The following is a 21010-nucleotide window of genomic DNA, read 5'->3' as shown; positions in this document are numbered from 1 at the left end:
GGGTTTCACCATGTTAGCCAGGATGGTCTCGATCTCCTGACCTGGTGATCCGCCCGTCTCGGCCTCCCAAAGTGCTGGGATTACAGGCTTGAGCCACCGCGCCCGGCCTACATTTTAAATATGTTTTAGGACTCGAAGTTCTTTCATTATACCTGAGTATTATATAATACCAGAGCAATTAATACAAACTCTATCATATTTAAGATTTTCCATAAATAATGGAAATATTAACAGAAACCTGTTCTTTTTTCACAGTATCTTCTCAAATGTAATTTCACGTCAGTAACAGGTTAATACTCTAACTTCTGATTGATTATTTGCTATCAACACACTGTCCCAAGAGTGACCCCCACATTGGATCCAGATTCCTTAAGTTCATCATAAAGCTTCCAGAACACTCACTACTCACTTTAGGAAAATGCAGACTCCGGCTCCACAGTGAAGTGCGTGAAAAATGCAAGCTCCGACCTCTTCCCCGTTCACAATTTCTTGGCAGCAAATGTTCTGAGAACATAGTATAGCCCCACAGAAAAGACAGAGGACAGGATGCTTTCGCTCATCATCTGCAGACCGTGGGCACCTCAAAAGGGAAGAAAACATTTAGAAAATGGTGGAAGAACAAAACAAGTATGATATATCCTGTTAGCAATCAAGCATATTTTCATCACTGACCCCTTTCCAGCAAAGGAAGCTCTAAAAACACAAGGAAACATTGAATTAGCTAATTCCTCTTTAGTATGCCCCCTAAAAGGACTTCATGGAAAATCTTCCAATTAATCCATAGTAAGACAATCTATATTACATAAATGGTGTGCTGATAATTCTCATAAAGTATGGTGGTTGAATATATGCCTTGTGATTGAGATTCACTGATAGACTCCAGTCTTCATCTGACATGCCCAAGTTACAGTTACCTGCCTCCTCTGTATTGGGTTAGTCAAGCTTGTGTCTTCAATGTTGAAGGGATATGACCTTGTAAGTATGCAATTGTTTAAAAGAAAAAAAATTACATTTTACAGTAAGGGCCCAAACACATCCCCCCTATTTCTTTTTTTCTTTTTTTTTGAGACGGAGTCTTGCTCTGTCACCCAGATTAGAGTGCAGTGGCATGATCTCGGCTCACTGCAAACTCCACCTCCCTGGTTCAAGCAATTCTCCTGCCTCAGCGTCCTGAGTAGCTGAGACTGAAATGAGAGATTATAGCCTTTGAGTTGGCCCACCCTTCCATCTGGGAATCACAGTCTTAGGAAGAAAAAGGTGATAGTGCTGACTTGCTTGAGTCAACCAGTGTTTTATGATGAGACCATTTTACATAGTATGCTGGAGGCGTGCTATAATGCCCCACCAAGGGGGATAACGGTTATCTTTTAAAAAGGAGTTTCCCATGCTCCTCCCATCTATGCTGTACATTGAACACAATGGGAAACATCATATTCCTTAATTTGGGAAGTAGAAGATAAATGCAACCAAAGGAGGAATCCAACTAGCCCCACACTGGGGTCGGAATAAAGAACATCAGAAAGAATCTCCAATAGGGTACTGACAGCTCTTTTCCTGATCCCCCGTTTCTCAGACAGGATTAAAACAAACAAACAAAAAAAACCCAAAACAAACAAAACCCCACCTCTGTCTCCATAGGAGCAGAGGGACTCTGTGCATAGGATGAGAGGACTATTTTCACTTCCAGGAGGTTTCTCCAGAACATAGTTATAGCTCTTTTTGGATAAAGCCAACATCTTTCATCTTTAACACAGGATGGCTGAGTCTGAGTCATTAGCCATCCTACAGAGGAAAGGCAGGGAGGGAGCCTAAAGCATACCACTGAGCAGCCACTAGGGATGGCTCCATCTTATGGAAATTGGTGGTGACAATAAAACTGGAAGAGATCATAGGATTGATCTTCATTTTTTTTTTTTTTTTTTTTGAGACGGAGTCTCGCTCTGTCACCCAGGCTGGAGTGTAGTGGCCGGATCTCGGCTCACTGCAAGCTCCGCCTCCCGGGTTTACGCCATTCTCCTGCCTCAGCCTCCCGAACAGCTGGGACTACAGGCGCCCGCCACCTCGCCTGTCTAGTTTTTTGTATTTTTTAGTAGAGACGGGGCTTCACCGTGTTAGCCAGGATGGTCTCGATCTCCTGACCTCGTGATCCGCCCGTCTCGGCCTCCCAAAGTGCTGGGATTACAGGCTTGAGCCACCGCACCCGGCCTTGATCTTCATTCTTATGTGAAATCTATAAGTAGTAATATCATCCAGAAGGATCCTCACTGTGATTAATAAAGACCAACACTCTCCTCAGATCCTCCCAGGAGCCAACAACCTGATATTCTTTTTTTTTTTTTGAGACAGGGTCTGGCTCTGTCACCCAGGCTGGAGTGCAGTGGCACAGTCACAGCTCACTGCTCCCTCAACCTCCTTGGATCAAGTGATCTTCCCTCCTCAGCATCCCGAGTAGCTGAGACTACAGGCACATGCCACCAAGTCTAGCTAATTATTTTGTATTTTTTTGTAGAGACGGGGTCTTGCCATGTTGCCCAGGCTGGTCTTGAACTCCCGAGTTCAAGTGATTCACCCACCTCAGCCTCCTAAAGTGCTGGGGTTACAGGCATGAGCCACTGTACTCGGCCAACCTGATATTCTTAATGGCTGGAAGATAATATCTATTCACCAGGCTTTTATGGTAGCAATGTAGCCCCAAGATTAGGAGAATTACTGAATTTAGAGATGGATGCAATCTTTGAAATTAATTAGCTAATTGTTAGAGGGCTGAAAGGTAAAGTGACCCAACCATTCCTTTAGATGATTGACTAGAAAGGGAGCTAGTACAGGAAGGTCAATTTTATCCTGTAACAGTGGCTAGGGTGTGACCTACTCAAGACCCTATTGGGACAGTTAACTTCCCCAACTTCATGGCTTAAAACAATAGTTATAACTAGAAAAAAGAATTTCCTGAGTCATTCTGCAGGACAGTGATTCTCAGAGCGAGTCAAAGAGGGGCTCTTTAAGACCTCAAATGATCTTTTTTTTTGAGACAGAATCTTACTCTATTGCCCAGGCTGAACCGTTGCCCAGGCTGAAGTGCAGTGGTGTGATCTCGGCTCACTGCAACCCACGCCTGCAGGTTGAAGTGATTCTCGTGCCTCACCCTCCTGAGTAGCTGCAACTACAGGCATGCGCCAACATACCTGGCTAATATTTTTGTACTTTTAGTAGGGACAGCATTTTGCCATGTAGGCCAGGCTGGTCTCGAACTCTTGGCCTTAAGTGATCCGCCTGCCTCGGCTTCCCAAAATGTTGGAATTACAGGCATAAGCCACTGCGCCTGGCCTCCAAATAACCTTAAACTGGCCGGGTGTGGTGGCTCACGCCTGTAATCCCAGCACTTTGAGAGGCCAAAGCAGGTAGATCACGAGGTCAGGAGTTCAAGACCAGCCTGGCCAAGATGGTGAAACCCTGTCTCTACTCAAACTACAAAAACTAGCCAGGAGGGGTGGCAGGTGCCTGTAATCCCAGCTACTTGGGAGGCTGAGGCAGAGAACTGCTTGAACCCAGAAGGCGGAGGTCAGAATGAGCTGATATCGCGCCACTGCACTCCAGCCTGGACAGAGCGAGATTGTCTCAAAAACAAAACAAAACAAATTTAAACTGAACTCCTTTTTTTTGGTCCTTCAAATGACAGCAAGTTATTTTACATATGACTAAGGACTACTACATGAAAGCAGTTAATTATGGCTACTAACTGGTATCCTTAAAACAAAATATAAGAGTTATGTGTATTTACTGAGATCTTGAATTTAAGTATTTTACTAAAAAGTCTGGCTGCTGCATAATGCTTAGTAACATTACAAAACTCTTAAAGGAGCCTCGGAATTCTTGAAATTTGGAAAAAGGATGATTACTTACTAGTAAATCAATAAAGTCTTGAATAGGCTTTGTTTTTCAGGCTACCGAGATTCTTGTCTTTTAATTACAAGTTACTACTTGTTTCATGTCATCATTATCAACGTGGTTTGCTATGGGAGGTGATATGATGCCTCCTGAGTATCCAGAATACATAGTTACATCAACAGAAGTTTTGACTTAGTATTTTCAAATACTAAGTCAATGCATTATGATTCAAATATGAAGTATTCACACCCCAATGGTGAAAGCAGATGTGAATATAATTCCTCCATTCGGTGGTATCTCACTGGTGGTGGTCACGATTCATGCTACTCAAATAACTGACAACATATTATAGCAAGGTAAGCATGATAAGATACAAAATTATGTTTAAGCTACAGGACATTATTTTATCATGTAGACATATGCTTAGGCTTATGCTCTCTTATAGAGGTAACTAATAGGTAACTCACACACAGCGTTAATAATGAGTACCTGTATATTGTTAACCTATTTTGTTTTCACGAGTCTTTGTTATCATCCAATTCTTTTTCCACTTGAAACGATCAGTGAAAGGGGTGAAAGGGAAAAAAAGTTTGGGAACCACTGCTTTAGAGTGGTTTGATTGAGGTTGGGGGGATGGTGCCAAAAAAGCCCAAGGGGGTGTACTCCACTCTTCAGGCTTGCTTGAACCTGAGTCATGATGCTATTACCTGTTCTGCTGTTTAATGGACTTCCATGTAAGATTTTATTTAATAAGGGTTCTTGTGGCTTGAGAGAAAAAAAAAAAGAAAGATTAAGGAGTAATAGCATAGAAAAGGTAGCGGGGGAGCTCCAGGAATCAGTCACTCCAATCAAACAACTGTTGAGCCAGCAAGAACTGCCTGAAGCAACTTTTTTTTTTTCTTTTGAGACACAGTCTCACTCACTCTGTCGCCCAGGCTGGAGTGCAGTGGCATGATCTCAGCTAAGTGCAACTTTTGCCTCCTGGGTTCAAGTGATTCTCATGCCTCAGCCCCCCAAGTAGCTGGGATTACAGGTGCGCACCACCACGCCTAGCTGAGTTTTGTATTTTTAGCAGAGGCAGAGTTTCACCATGTTGGCCAGATTAGCCTTGAACTCCTGACCTCAACTGATCTACCCGCCGTGGCCTCCCAAAGTGTTGGGATTAGAGGTGTGAGCCACTGTGCCCGGCCTGAAGCAACTATTTTGGAACTCTGGAGCCTGGTGAAATACTTGCAGCATCCAGGGGAATGCTTAATAAAGGAAGCAGCTGGTAAATTTTGGTGAGTTTTGACATTCTGTGTCATGGCTATCTTCCTCTAGGCCCCCAATGCCACGGCAGGCAGCCATGGGGATGACGGCCTATTTTTCCGGTGTGGTTTGCTTGTGTCAGGGTAGACAATAGAGACCTTGTCTTCCAAAAGTTGAGGCTGTATGTTTAGATCACGCTGGTGGTTCACTGAGGCCAGCAAGGATGTGAGAAAAAAGGCACCCTCACACATTGCTGGTTGGGACATAAAATGGCGTAACCACTGTGGAAAACAGTTGGCAGCTCCTCAAAAAGTTAAACACAAAATTACCATATGACTCAGTAATTCCACTCCTGGGCATAGATCCAAAAGAAATGAAAACTTTATGTCCACAAAGAAACTTATAGATGAGTATTTTTTTAGTAGCATTATCTGTAATAGTCAAAAGGGGGAAACAACCTAAATGCCCATCTATGGATGAAGGAATAAACAAACTCTTATATATACATACAATGGAATATTATTTAGTCAAAAAAGGAAAAAAGTAATGACACATGCTACGACTTGGATAAATATTAAAAACATGCTAAGTGAAAGAAGCCAGGCACAAAAGGTCACATATTGTATGATTCCTTTCATATAATATATCCAGAATAGGCAAATCCATAGAGACAGAAAGTAGATTACAGATTACCATAGGGTATGGGATGAGGGGAACAGAAGTGATTAGTGAGTATAAGGTGATGAAAAAGTTTGCAAACTAAAGAGGTGGTGATTGTACAAAATTTTGAATACACTAAATGCCACTGAACTGTACACTTTATCATGGCTCATTGCATGATTTCCCCTCAACTTAAAAAAAATTGACAACCACTGTTATCAAGGATACTCAGAGGTCACTGTTAAAAAAGGAAGTTTGTGGCCAGGTACAGTGGCTCATGCCTGTAATCCCAACACTTTGGGAGGCCAGTGGGTAGGAGGATCACTTGAGCCCAGGAGTTCGAGACCAGCCTGGGTAACATATCGAGACCTTGTCTCTGTGAAAAATCAAAAACATTAGCAGGGCATGGTGGTGCCTGCCTGTAGTTTCACTACCTGGGAGGCTGAGGTGGGAGGAGCCCAGGAGTTTGAGGCTGCAGTGAGCGATGGTCAAATCACTGCACTCCAGTCTGGATAACAGAGCAAGACTCTGTCTAAACAAACAAACAAAACCCAAACCAAAACAAACAAAAACAAAGAAGTGTGTGAGTTATGGCATGTATCAACTGCAAGTTCAGAAAATGATTTAAAATTATACATATATATATATACACACACACACACACAAACACACACACACACATTCTCCTTACCTGAAATGAGAAGCTTGATTCAGGAGGCAGCTATAGTCATCAGGAAGCTCTATCAAACTATTTCTTTTTCTAGGGTACCTACAATGTAATTTAAAAGGCAATTTTATTTTAGAGTAAATAAACCCAGATCAAAAACTACCCAAGGTGATAGAAGGAAGAATGTCTTAAAAATAACAAAACGGGCTGGGTGTGGTGGCTCACGCCTGTAATCCCAGCACTTTGGGAGCCTGAGGCGGGCGAATCATGAGGTCAGGAGATCGAGACCATCCTGGCTAACACAGTGAAACCCCATCTCTACTAAAAATACAAAAAATTAGCTGGGCATGGTGGTGGGCGCCTGTAGTCCCAGCTACTGGGGAGGCTGAGGCAGGAGAATGGTGTGAACCCGGGAGGTGGAGTTTGCAGTGAGCCGAGACGGTGCCACCGCAGTCCAGCCTGGGCGACAGAGCGAGATTCCGTCTCAAAAAAAAAAAAAAAAGAAAGGACCTACACTTGCAATTCAAATTAATTCCCATTGTTGACCTGATCAAATCCAAACTTCTCAGTCTATAATTCCAAATCTTTCATCAGCTGAATTCCTTTCCAAACTTAACTTCCACTAGTTTCTAGGATGAAACTGTTCTAGCTAGATTTCTATACTGTATAGGAAAGTAACATCAAGTAGCAGTTAAGAACACAGACTTTGAAATTAGATCTGGTTACAAATCCTAAATTCCCTGACACTTCACAAGTCTTTGAACCTAAGCCTGTATTTCCGTGTCTGTAAACTAGGAATAAAATATACCATACTCCAATCATGGGGCCACCATCAAATCAGGTTCTGGGAAGGGAGGGAGAGAAACATTACATTAAATGAACGTATCAATTAAAAGGTTCATATTGATTTAAGAAATGTTAAATTAAATATGAATATTAGCATTAAGGAAACACACACAGCAGGTGAGGACTAAATGAGATAAGTAAAACACAGTATACTTAGTAGTTAATACATGCTTGCAAATGTTACTCATTCTCACCAAACTAGATACAATAAAAGCCTTGCTTGCATGTATTGGGGAAGATCATCTGAATAATGTGAAATTCTGTCCTCAAACCTCGATCAATCAAGCAATCAATTTATTTATTTATTGAAGGCAGAGTCTCACTCTATCCCCCAGGCTGGAGTGCAATGGTGCAATCTCAGCTCACTGCAACATCTGCCTCGTGGGTTCAAGCGATTCTCATGCCTCAGCCTCCCGAGTAGCTGGGATTACAGGCGCCTGCCACCATGCCCGGCTAATTTTTGTATTTTTAGTAGAGACGGGGTTTAATCACATTGGTCAGGCTGGTCTTGAACTCCTGACCTCAGGTGATCCGCCCACCTCGGACTCCCAAAGTGCTGGGATTACAGGTGCGAGCCACGGCACCTGGCCCCAATCAATTTAAATTCTGTAATTCTTTTCATCTTCAACTCAGTTGTCTATATTTAGTGCAACCGTAACATTTATTTGAAAAACCCAGACACTTTTTTGTTTGTTTTTTTAGAGACAGTGCTCACTGTTGCCCAGGCTGGCCCTGAACTCCTGGGCTCAAGCAATACTCCTGTCTCAGGCTCCTGAGTACAGGTGCATGATACTGTGCCTGGCTTAAATTTTATAATTATTTCTATACTCAGCTAAAAATGATCTCTAAGACTAACCTTGCCTCATTAACAATCTTTTCCTCTTTAAATTTCTATAGCACTAATGGTATATTCCATATATCATTATACTTTATGTTATAATGTCTTAAGTTTTATGTTGATAACTAGATTGTAGATTACTTATGACCAAAAGCTATGTTACCTCTTTTAAATTTTCCAGAGTATTTCAGTACCATGCTGGGTAAATAGCAGATGTATAAAAGGTATACAGTGAATTGAAATAAAGGAAAAATTTTGTGAGATTAACAGTCCAAAAATATGTATTCATATCTTAAACTTCTCTTGTTTCTCTACTCGAAGATCTTTTCTTATGAGTGACTCCTGCTGCATCTGAGCACAGGGGCTGAATCTGTCATCACTAAATCTCTAAAGATGTGCTACAAGTGAAAGCAGCATATGCACATGCACAGTGGAGGTGAAAGGAGTTCCAGGGTGGCAGAAGTGATGACAAAAGAAGGCAAATGTATACTGTCTTCATGTTTGCTTTATCCACAGGAAAATGGTATTAGTGTTGGTATTTAAAGCCAGGAGTCAATTCCTCCACTTGTTTATAGATGTGATTCAAGGGAATAAAATTAGACACCGTATACAATACCAGACAGGCCCTGGGAGGGGATACAAAGAAGATAAGCGTGCAGTTCTTATTGGTCAGTTATTCTGGGTGTAAATAAGTGGACACTTATGAGAGAGAATATATTAGGGGAGGCTTCATGGAGGAGGTGGCATTTAAATTAGTACTTAAGAAAGAGGTAGATTTTGTTAGAGCCATAACTTAAGGGAGACAGGAGGGCTAAGGAAAAGTTTTTGGGATAGTTTCTAAGGACATAGATAGGAAGGAAAAAGGATATAGTTCTATGTATATCTTGCTTTATTCTTAAAAAAAAAAAAATCAAAACCAAAAATGGCTTATAGAAATACTGTAAACCACCACCTTCTGAAGTTAATATACCAGCAGCTCCATGATGCCTCCTCCACCTTTGCCTTTTGACAGGCATGTGCTAGCTTAAAAAAGATTCTCTCAAGAGGAACTGCGGGCTTCTAATAATCTAAGAGGAAAAGGACAGTCATTCCAAGAAAAAAACATTTGTAGGAAGAATCTGATTTCTGGCAAAGACCTAACAGAAGTCAGGAACACTGTACTGAGTGAGAATGAAGAAAGCAGACTAGAAAGCACGCTCAACAAACCAACTACTTTAGGAAACACAACTTGTGGATGAGGGAGAAAGGATTAAGCAGTGAAACCAACCTGACCACGGTGTTTTTTTGCTTCAAACAGTTTAGTAAGGCGGGATCTGCACACCACCTGTATGTGGAGCCAAGAGAAAAGACAAATGGATTATCACAGCTTCAGTGCATGATTTGTCAACAAGCCATTGTTGTCTTCTTTTTTTTTTTTTTTTTTTTTTTTGAGATGGAGTCTCACGCTTTCGCCCAGGCTGGATTGCAGTGGCAGCAATCTTGGCTCACTGCTTCTGCCTCCTAGGTTCAAGCAATTCTCCTGCCTCAGCCTCCCAAGTAGCTGGCGCCCGCCACCACACCTGCCTAGTTTTTGTATTTTTAGCAGAGATGAAGTTTCCCATGTTGGCCAGGCTGGTCTCAAACACCTGACCTCAAGTGATCTGCCCGTCTCAGCCTCCCAAAGTGCTGGGATTACAGACGTGAGCCACTGTGCCCGGCCTTGCCATTCTCTTCAATTCTTTCTGCCCTTTCTTTCTATATTTCCCTTTCTTTTTTTTTTTTGAGATGGAGTATTGCTCTTGTCGCCCAGGCTGGAGTGCAATGGTGATCTCCAGTCACTGCAACCTCCATCTCCCAGGTTCAAGTGATTCTCCTGCCTCAGCCTCCTCAGTAGCTGGGACTACAGGCACGTACCACCATGCCCAGTTAAATTTTTAGTAGAGACAGTATTTTTATTTTTTAAATAAATTAATATTTTAAAAATATTTTTAAAATAAATTTTATTGTGCATAACTGAGGTTTACAACATGATGTTATGGGAGATATATATATATATGTATGTGTGCATATGTGTGTATATGCATGTGCACACACATACATATATAGAGAAACAGTAAAATGGTAATCATAGTGAGGCAAATTATTATTCATCACATATACTGTTTTTTGTGTGTGACCAGAGTACCTAAAATCTACTTAACAAAATGCCTAATACAATTTTATTAACTATAGCCTTCATGTTGTACATTAGATCCCTAGATATCCTACATATCCACTACTTTGTATCCTTTGATGCATANATTTTATTTTTAAAATAAATATTTTAGTATTTTTTAGTAGAGACAGGGCTTCACCACGTTAGCTGGGCTGGTCTCAAACTCCTGAACTCAGGTGATCAGCCTGCCTTGATTTCCCAAAGTGCTGAGATTACATACATATAAGCCACTGTGCAGCTTATGTTCCTCTTTTCATTTCTTTTCAGATGGAGTCTCGCTCTGTCGCCCAGGCTGGAGTGCAATGGCATGATCTCGGCTCACTGCAACTTCTACCTCCCAGGTTCAAGCGATTCTCCTCCCTCAGTCTCCCGAGTAGCTGGGATTACAGGCATGTGCCACCACACCCAGCTAATTTCTATATTTCTTTTTTTTTTGATAGAGACAGGGTTTCACATCTTGTTGGCCAGGCTGGTCTTGAACTCTTGACCTCAGGTGATTCGCCTGCCTTGGCCTCCCAAAGTGCTGGGATTACAGGTGTGAGCCACTGTGCTCGGACCTATGTTCCTCTTTCTATACTTATCCTTTTTGTTTTTTTTGAGATAGAGTCTACCTCTATTGCCCAGACTGGAGTGCAATGGCGTGGTCTTGGCTCACTGCAACCTTCGCCTCCAGAGTTCAAGCAATTATCCTGCCTCAGCCTCTCGAGTAGCTGGGACTACAGACGTGTGCCAGCATGCCCAGCTAAATCTTTTTTGGATTTTTAGTAGAAATGGGGTTTCACTATGTTGGCCAGGCTGGTCTCAAACTCCTGACCTCGTGATCCACCCGCCTAGGCCTCCCAAAGTGCTGGGATTATAGGTGTGAGTCACCGCGCCTGGCCTTATATTTATCTTTTTATATTTATCATTTTGCCCCTTTTCTTCTCCCTTTCTTTCTTCTTTCTTTGTTGTGTCTAATTATTTTTCCTTCTCTTATTCATTTATTTTTTAAAGACTATATCAACCAAGTCTTACTAGAAAAACAGAAACCATTCTAAGTATTTAAACAAGAGAGAATTTAACAGGAGTTGGTAATAAAAGTGACGGAAGGGCTGAGAAGTCAACCATGAGACAAAAAGGCAAGGCAAACTAAAGATCACCACTACCCTAGGCTGGAGGAACAAAAGGAAACAGTGGTATCATGGAGCCCAGAGGCTCCGGACACTAGTGGATGCTGGAATTGTAGTAGGCTTGTCTGGTGGGAATTGGAGCCAGACAAGAGCTGCAGTCACCACCAGAGATGCCCCACAAGACAGAGAGAGGTAGCCTGAACTGGGGCCTCTCTCTTTTTTTTTTGGAGACGGAGTCTTGCTCCATCACCCAGGCTGGAGTGCAGTGGTGAGATCTCAGCTCACTGCAATCTCTGCCTCCTGGGTTCCAGCGATTCTCCTGCCTCAGCCTCCCGAGTAGCTGGGATTACAGGTACCTGCCACCACGCCTGGCTAATTTTTGTATTTTTAGTAGAGACAGGGTTTCACCACGTTAGCCAGGCTGGTCTCAAACTCCTGACCTCAGGTGATCTACCTGCCTTGAAATCCCAAAGTGCTGGGATTACACGCATGAGCCACTGCGCCTGGCCAATATTGGGGCTTCCCTTTCTCCTGGCCACCAAAATCTTGCCAGTGCCTCCCCTCCCACTGGCTGAACCCATGTAGAAGCCAGCTGACAAGGTAGAATGGGAAATTCCCAGGGTCATTTTCCTGCAACATAGGGCAGAGGATGAGAAGAGACTTTCAGACAAGGAGGGTCTGGAAAGATACAGAGGGCAAGGACTTCCTGTTTCAAAGTGTGATTTTTTAATACTTGACTAAACTAGAACAGCAATTAAAACTTATGTACTCCAAGAATATAAAAGTAAAATTAGTTCAACCTTGCACTTAACACAAAGCGTGATGCTGATTTTCTTAATTCATTTTGATCACACTAGAGATCAGAATATCTCAAGAGAAATGGGGAAGCAAAGAAAAGAACCCACCACAGAGAACCACTGCACAAGAAAGGGGGTAGGAGACAGAAGCCAACATTCACACAGATACTGACTTCGGTATTAAAAAAAAAAGATAATGATTAAAGAAAAAGGTAGAAAGTAAGGAGAATAAAGGAAATGATGGGCAAGAAAAGTAATACAGTGAGAGCTGATTATAAGAATGATGGAAAATGGTGCGGGCAAAGATAGGGTAAGGAGATTGGAGGTTACAAGCATTGATAATGAACAAGAGGGCCAGTAACTAATGGGGTAGAAAGTTTTTCTGAAAGAGGGACACATTTCTCTCTTGGAAGTTTAACTGAAGTATTTTTTTTGATCTACCAAATGACCTTCCTTCTTTTCTCAGTCACTCTCCTGATACATGTGCTACCATGTGAGATGTGCTCCTATTTTGGATACAGCTCCAATTTGGGTTCTTTTGATACTAATTGTGACTTTATGCCTGCTAGCAAAATCCCCATCCCCCACCCCCAATTTAAAACAGATGAGACACCAGCTGCAGGGAAAGCAAATAAAAATGACAGTTACAGTGGAGTAAGCAGAAATTCCACCTGCCTATGGCTGTTGATCTTATCCCCACTTCTTAAGTGTGTAACTTAGGAATCTCCTATACTTTTGCCACCCCTTTCATCAATGCTAATCAAACTAAAAGCTTTGCAAGTAATTGTAATTTTAAAATTTCAAATTGTATAATAACCCAACGACGATATTTTACCCCCATAGTACCTCTGGAGCAAGGGTCTTACAGTATCCCAATATTCCTGGAAGAGCAGGAACAAATTTGTGGGTAAAGACAGATAGCTACAGAGTGCACTGTACTCTCCTTCTGCAGAATCTGCAAGAGAATAAAAATACATTTAATAAGCACATTATTCTTACCTGGTCAGTCTGTTATTAGAGTTTCTTCACTGTTTATGCTCATTTCTATACTCTCCTTGTAGAGGGTATATTGCTTATTCTATAAAACTATGGGTGGCAAATAAGTCACAATGATTTTTTAAAAACATAAATTGTACTGAGTCACTCTCCTGATCAGATGGCTCTAATGTGTAAACCACACTTAGTATAAAATACAAGGTCCCTATGGTGGCCCAAAGGCCCTGTGTGAGCTGCCCCTAGTTGCTGCTTAGACCTCATCTCCTGTTACCCTCCCCTTAGGCTTCAGCCATACTCATCTCTCTGCAATTCTGTGATTACATCAAACAAAGCTTTGACATTTATAACTTCTTCTACTTAGGAATATTCTTCCTTCAACTGTCTGTCCAACTCAACCCCATCTATGCAGCTGTTTGCTCCATGTCTCCTCACATAGAAGCATTCTATGAAAACTAGCTCGGAGAGTTCCCCACTCTGGCCCCAATACCCTCTCTATCCCTGAACTGCTTCATTCTGCCTTGCAACATTTATCAGCATTTGACATTACATTATATATATATTTCTCTAGTTGTTTATAATTGGATTCCTCCCAATAAAAAGGACTTTATTTCACTCACAACTGTACTGTAGCACCCATGAGATAAATACATGACTTTTTTGTATGTGAGCAAACAACAGATCTGTGCTGGCAATTACTTGGAAAGTGGACTCCTATTTTATAAAAGACCATGAAAAATCTAGATCAGATAAACCCTACTGAACTGAGTTCAAGATAAAGAAGTTGATAGCCAGTAACGGTAACCTGGTCAGCTTATTCTCAAAGGACAAAAGGAAGAATCTCTGAGCAGTTTTGATGACTCTTCCAAAATCATATAAACATTCTGATTTTTACCCATACAAAGCCACAGGAAGGCTTCCCTACTTTGGTCTAGATTTAGAGGCAAGTAAATGAGAAGGTGATCCTCCTGCTTAAATATACATGGCCTCAGTTGGTTCTAGTAGGCCTTTCCTAGCAGCACTTTCATTCTTTAATGTAGTTACATGTACTTTTTTTTGGGGGGGACAGTCTTGCTCTGTCGCCCAGGCTGGAGTGCAGTGGTGCAATCTCGGCTCACTGCAACCTCCGCCTCCTGGGTTCAAGTGATTTTCCCACCTCAGCATCCCGAGTAGCTGTGATTACAGGCATATGCCACCATGCCCAGCTAATTTTTTTGTATTTTTAGTAGAGACAGGGTTTCACCATGTTGGACTGGCTGGTTTTGAACTCCTGACTTCAAGTGATCCACCCACCTCGGCCTCCCAAAATGTTGGGATTATAGGCGTGAGCCACCACACCTGGCCTCTATGTCCACAATTTAAATAACAGAGTATACAGTAAAGTCTTCCTCCTATAGCCAAACAGTTCTCTTCTCTAAAGACACCCATGTTTCTAATTTCTTGTATAGCCTATCAGTTATATTCTGCATGTAGGTATTTTATAAGTTCAAGCACATAACCTATACATAGATAGGAGCTAAGAGTAGGTCTTGCAGATTAAAAAGCTAACAGACTTTTTGGCCTCACCTTTAACCTACACCAGGGCTCATGTTTGAAGTGAACACACATGAAAGAAATGGGGAGAGGAGAAGTGGTTTTGTCTGCTTTAACCTTGTATTCATGAGCTTGAAGGTAACAACAAAGAAAATCTCCCATTTTCCACTCCGTGATTTCATTTTTCTACTTACTGGTATGCAGGTCCTCAGGCGGAGTTACCCCAAGTAAATAGTGGAAAAATAATGCAGCACAGCGAAGATAAGGGGTGATGCCATTCTTCAGTGAGACCCACAAATACCAGCCAGGGATACTACACCCAATGCAGCTAAGAGACAATAATTCCAGAAGAGAACAGAACACGTATCAGACTAAAGTCCTAGATTTAAACATATCCCCCTTTTCAAATACAAAGTTAAACATTTAGGTAATTTACTATCCATGCAATTTTTAAATATTTAAAAGAAAATACAACCCCAGCACTCTGGGAGGCCAACGCAGGCGGATCACCTGACATCAAGAGTCCAACCAGCCTGGCCAACATGGCAAAACCCCAGTCCCTACTGAAAGTACAAAAATTAGCCGGGCGTGGTGGCGGGCACCTGTGATTCCAGCTACTCGAGAGGCTGAGGCGGGAGAACTGCTTGAACCCAGGAGGTGGAGGCTGCAGTGAGCTGAAATTGTGCCACTGCACTCTAGCCTGGGCAACAGAGCGAGACGCCAACAAAAAAAAAAAAAAAAAAATTTTGAGTAGCTAATAGTTTCAGTGTTCAAATCTCCTAATAATTTCCTCAAGAAAATCACAAATTTTACATTTTTTACCACGTGGATTTTAAGGCAAGGAACTACTCTTCTTTTCCTAGGTGGCGATAAAAAACAAAAGCAAAACAAAACAAAGAGGCAACCAAAAAATCTACTTTAAAGGAGCTTGACTCTAAAATAGGTATACTCTTTATTTTAAATTTTATTATTACTATTTTTTGAGATGGAGTCTTGCTCTGTCACCCAGGCTGGAGTGCAGTGGCGTGATCTGGGCTCACTGCAACCTCTGTTTCCCAGGTTCAAGTGATTCTGCTGCCTGAGCCTCCTGAGTATCTGGGACTACAGGCACACGTCAACACGCCTAAGTTTTGTATTTTTAGTGGAGACCGGGGTCTCACCATGTTGGCAGGATGGTCTCGAACTCCTGACCTCAGGTGATCCGCCTGCCTCAGCCTCCCAAAGTGCTGGGATTACAGGTGTGAGTCACCATGCTCAACTAGTTTTTTTTTTTTTTTTTTTAAGTAGAGACAAAGTCTCACTATCTTGCTCAGGCTGATCTCGAACTCCTGGGCTCAAGCAATCTGACTACCTCAGTCTCCCAAAGTGCTGAGATTATGGGTATAAGCCACCATGACTGGCCTAAAATAAAGTATATTCTTCAACATAAAACTTAAAGGTAACTAAATCTTCCTTTTTTTTGGTTTGTTTATATTAAAACCTTGCAAAGAAATGTGGAGAAAAAAATTTATCAATAACTAACCAAAGTAACTTGTTAGCTAAAATAAAATTAATGATTTCCTGGTTTCTATATTAAGATTGACTAATGATGTGTATGGCAGTTAAACTATTCTGTATGATACTGTAAAGTGAATCTTATGTAAATTATGAACTTGAGTGAATCATAATGTATTAATATTGGTTAGTCAGTTGTAACAAATGGTACCTCTCTAATGCAAGGTATTAATAATACAGGAACTGGTAGGTAGAGGGAGCAAATGGCGACTTTTATACTTTCTGCACAATTTTCTGTAAACTTAAAATGCCTCTAAAAAACAAAATCTATTAACTTAAAAAAAAATTAAAAGACTGGTAAAGACGACTGATGAGGGGAACTTGGTAGCAGATGTAGTTCAGCAGAGTACGCCCATCGTACTCCTACTATAACCTCTACACAAAGGTTAAATATATATAAGATTTTAAATATATATTATGAATATATGTATAAATTATATATGTATTACATAACTATGTTACACAATATATGTACATATTGCATGTTATGTATGTATTACATGCATATTAAAATACAAATGCCAATGTATTTTCCATATTACTCATAAGAGCCTTAACCTGTAACTACATGCAAGCACTGAGTGCATCAATTGTATGGATCACTGTAAAAGGACAATCTATTTTCCATTTTCTACATTTATTTTAATTCTAAATACTCCTTTTGTTAAAATCCAATCATCTTTTGGCTATGCTTCCAGACCAGTTTACAAAAGTAAAGATGTGTTGACTTGTTTCAGTCTCAAAACAAGTGGGTAGCTGTTATTCCAACCTACTATCCTTTAGTTCAAAGTAAAATCATCAGAATAAGTTTTCTTCACTGTAAGCCTATCCTGTAGCAAACAAAGTCATGCAAAAGCCCTTAACAGATTTTTTTTTTTTTTAATAGAGAGACAGGGTCTTGTTATGTTGCCCAGGGTGGTCTCAAACTCCTGGGCTCAAGTGATCCTCCTGCCTCAGCCTCTAAAAGTGTTGGGATTACATGCATGAACCATTGCACCTAGCTTCATAACTGATTATTAATTTTTTTTTTATTATACTTTAAGTTCTGGGATACATGTGCAGAATGTGCAGGTTTGTTACATAGGTATACATGTGCCATGGTAGTGGTTTGCTAGTACCCATCAACCCGTCATCTACATTAGCTATTTTCCTAATGCTATCCCTCCCTCTTTCCCCAGCCCCTGACAGGCCCTGGTGTGTGATGTTCCCCTCCCTGTGCCCATGTGTTCTCACTGTTCAACTCCTACTTATGAGTGAGAACATGCGGCATTTGGCTTTCTGTTCTTGTGTTAGTTTGCTGAGAATGATGGTTTCCAGCTTCATCCATGTCCCTGCAAAAGACGTGAATTCATTCTTTTTTATAGCTGCATAGTATTCCACGGTGTGCATGTGCCACATTTTCTTTATCCAGTCTAACATTGATAGGCATTTGGGTTNGGTTTCTATATTAAGATTGACTAATGATGTGTATGGCAGTTAAACTATTCTGTATGATACTGTAAAGTGAATCTTATGTAAATTATGAACTTGAGTGAATCATAATGTATTAATATTGGTTAGTCAGTTGTAACAAATGGTACCTCTCTAATGCAAGGTATTAATAATACAGGAACTGGTAGGTAGAGGGAGCAAATGGCGACTTTTTATACTTTCTGCACAATTTTTCTGTAAACTTAAAATGCCTCTAAAAAACAAAATCTATTAACTTAAAAAAAAATTAAAAAGACTGGTAAAGACGACTGATGAGGGGAACTTGGTAGCAGATGTAGTTCAGCAGAGTACGCCCATCGTACTCCTACTATAACCTCTACACAAAGGTTAAATATATATAAGATTTTAAATATATATTATGAATATATGTATAAATTATATATGTATTACATAACTATGTTACACAATATATGTACATATTGCATGTTATGTATGTATTACATGCATATTAAAATACAAATGCCAATGTATTTTCCATATTACTCATAAGAGCCTTAACCTGTAACTACATGCAAGCACTGAGTGCATCAATTGTATGGATCACTGTAAAAGGACAATCTATTTTCCATTTTCTACATTTATTTTAATTCTAAATACTCCTTTTGTTAAAATCCAATCATCTTTTGGCTATGCTTCCAGACCAGTTTACAAAAGTAAAGATGTGTTGACTTGTTTCAGTCTCAAAAACAAGTGGGTAGCTGTTATTCCAACCTACTATCCTTTAGTTCAAAGTAAAATCATCAGAATAAGTTTTCTTCACTGTAAGCCTATCCTGTAGCAAACAAAGTCATGCAAAAGCCCTTAACAGATTTTTTTTTTTTTTAATAGAGAGACAGGGTCTTGTTATGTTGCCCAGGGTGGTCTCAAACTCCTGGGCTCAAGTGATCCTCCTGCCTCAGCCTCTAAAAGTGTTGGGATTACATGCATGAACCATTGCACCTAGCTTCATAACTGATTATTAATTTTTTTTTTATTATACTTTAAGTTCTGGGATACATGTGCAGAATGTGCAGGTTTGTTACATAGGTATACATGTGCCATGGTAGTGGTTTGCTAGTACCCATCAACCCGTCATCTACATTAGCTATTTTTCCTAATGCTATCCCTCCCTCTTTCCCCCAGCCCCTGACAGGCCCTGGTGTGTGATGTTCCCCTCCCTGTGCCCATGTGTTCTCACTGTTCAACTCCTACTTATGAGTGAGAACATGCGGCATTTGGCTTTCTGTTCTTGTGTTAGTTTGCTGAGAATGATGGTTTCCAGCTTCATCCATGTCCCTGCAAAAGACGTGAATTCATTCTTTTTTATAGCTGCATAGTATTCCACGGTGTGCATGTGCCACATTTTCTTTATCCAGTCTAACATTGATAGGCATTTGGGTTGGTACCAAGTCTTTGCTATTGTGAATGGTGCTGCAATAAACATATGTGTGCATGTGTCTTTACAGCAGCATGATTTATAATCTTTTGGGTATATACCTAGTAATGGGATTGCTGGGTCAAAGGGTATTTCTAGTTCTAGATCCTTGAGGAATCACCACACTGTCTTCCACAATGGTTGAACTAATTTACACTCCCATCAAGAGTGTAAATGTGTTCCCATTTCTCCACATCCTCTCCAGCATCTGTTGTTTCCTGACTTTTTAATGATCGCCATTCTAACTGGTGTGAAATGGTATCTCATTGAGGTTTTGATTTTCATTTCTCTAATGACCACTGATGATGAGCTTTTTTGTGTTTGTTGGTCGCATAAATGTCTTCTTGTGAAAAGTGTCTGTTCCTATCCTTCGCCCACTTTCTGACAGAGTTGTTTGTTTTTTTCTTGTAAATTTGTTTAGGTTACTTGTAGATTCTGGATATTAGCCCTTTGTCAGATGGATAGATTGCAAAAATTTTTTCCTGTTCTGTAGGTTGCCTGTTCACTCTGATGATAGTTTCTTTTGCTGTGCAGTGGCTCTGTAGTTTAATTAGATCCCATTTGTCCATTTTGCCTTTTGTTGTAATTGCTTTTAGTGTTTTAGTCACGAAGTCTTTGCCCATGTCTATGTCTTGAATGGCCCCAAAACTCCCAAAGCTGATAAGCAACTTCAGCAAAGTCTCAGGATACGAAATCAATGTGCAAAAATCACAAGCATTCCTATCCACCAATAATAGACAAACAGGGAGCCAAATCATGAGCAAACTCCCATTCACAATTGCTACAAACAGAATACCTGGGAATACAACTTACAAGAGATGTGAAGGACTTCTTCAAGGAGAACTACAAACCACTGCTCAAGGAAATAAGAGAGTACACAAACAAATGGAAAAACATTCCATGTTCATAGATAGGAAGAATCAATATGGTGAAAATAGCCGTACTGCTCAAAGTAATTTATAGATTCAATGCCATCCCCATCAAGCTACCATTGACTTTCTTCACAGAATCAGAAAAAACTACTTTAAATTTCATATGGAACCAAAAAAGAGCCTGTATAGCCAAGACAATCCTAAGCAAAAAGAACAAAGGTGGAGGTATCATGCTACCTGACTTCAAACTACATTACAAGGCCACAGTAACCAAAACAGCATGGTACTGGTACAAAACAGATACATAGACCAATGGAACAGAACAGAGGCCTCAGAAATAACACCACACATCTACAACCATCTGATCTTTGACAAACCTAACAAAAACAAGCAATGGGGAAAGGATTCCCTATTTAATAAATGGTGTTGTCTAGCCATATGCAGAAAACTGAAACTAGACCCCTTCCTTACACTTTATACAAAATTAACTCAGGATGGATTAAAGATTTAAATGTAAGACCTAAAACCATAAAAACCCCAGAAGAAAACCTAGGGATTAACTGATTATTTTTAAACTAGAATTTAAATGATTCAAGTGTTACACTGCCAAACAACTGAACAAGAAATTAAATTACTACAATAGACTGAACTAATGGATTTTTACTCACCCACTTGTATATTGAGAAATTTCTGCAAAAAAAGAAGATGCAGAACGAGCCTCTTCACTGTCTTCTTGAACCTGAGCAAGGGGTACGCCTGAAAAAGAAATTCTGCAAGATGAATTATGTATTTGCTATTCAGTTTATAAATTATACTTTAATTTCATGGTTCCAAGATAATACACAATGTAGATTCATTCAACTGAGGTTTTTGCTTTTTTTTTTTTTTTTTTTTTTTTTTTTTTTTTTT

The 21010-nt window shown here is 40.4% G+C and overlaps 1 protein-coding gene across 1 annotated transcript in view; it reads right to left on the bottom strand.

Moving 5' to 3' along the window:
- Nucleotides 1-21010, bottom strand: part of UBR1 (ubiquitin protein ligase E3 component n-recognin 1) — a 182526-nt gene that overhangs the window by 7593 nt on the left and 153923 nt on the right. Inside the window, 6 exon segments of the mRNA XM_017858436.1 lie at nt 410-580; nt 6485-6562; nt 9412-9468; nt 13091-13199; nt 14965-15098; nt 20770-20857. Of these exon segments, the coding sequence (XP_017713925.1) occupies nt 410-580; nt 6485-6562; nt 9412-9468; nt 13091-13199; nt 14965-15098; nt 20770-20857 (637 nt within the window).

Source organism: Rhinopithecus bieti, unplaced genomic scaffold (assembly GCF_001698545.2).
Source record: "Rhinopithecus bieti isolate Rb0 unplaced genomic scaffold, ASM169854v2 scaffold_495, whole genome shotgun sequence".
In the NCBI taxonomy this organism is placed as follows: Eukaryota; Metazoa; Chordata; class Mammalia; order Primates; family Cercopithecidae; genus Rhinopithecus; species Rhinopithecus bieti.
Note: the sequence above shows the minus strand (reverse complement) of the source record. Positions and strands in the feature narration are given on the sequence as shown.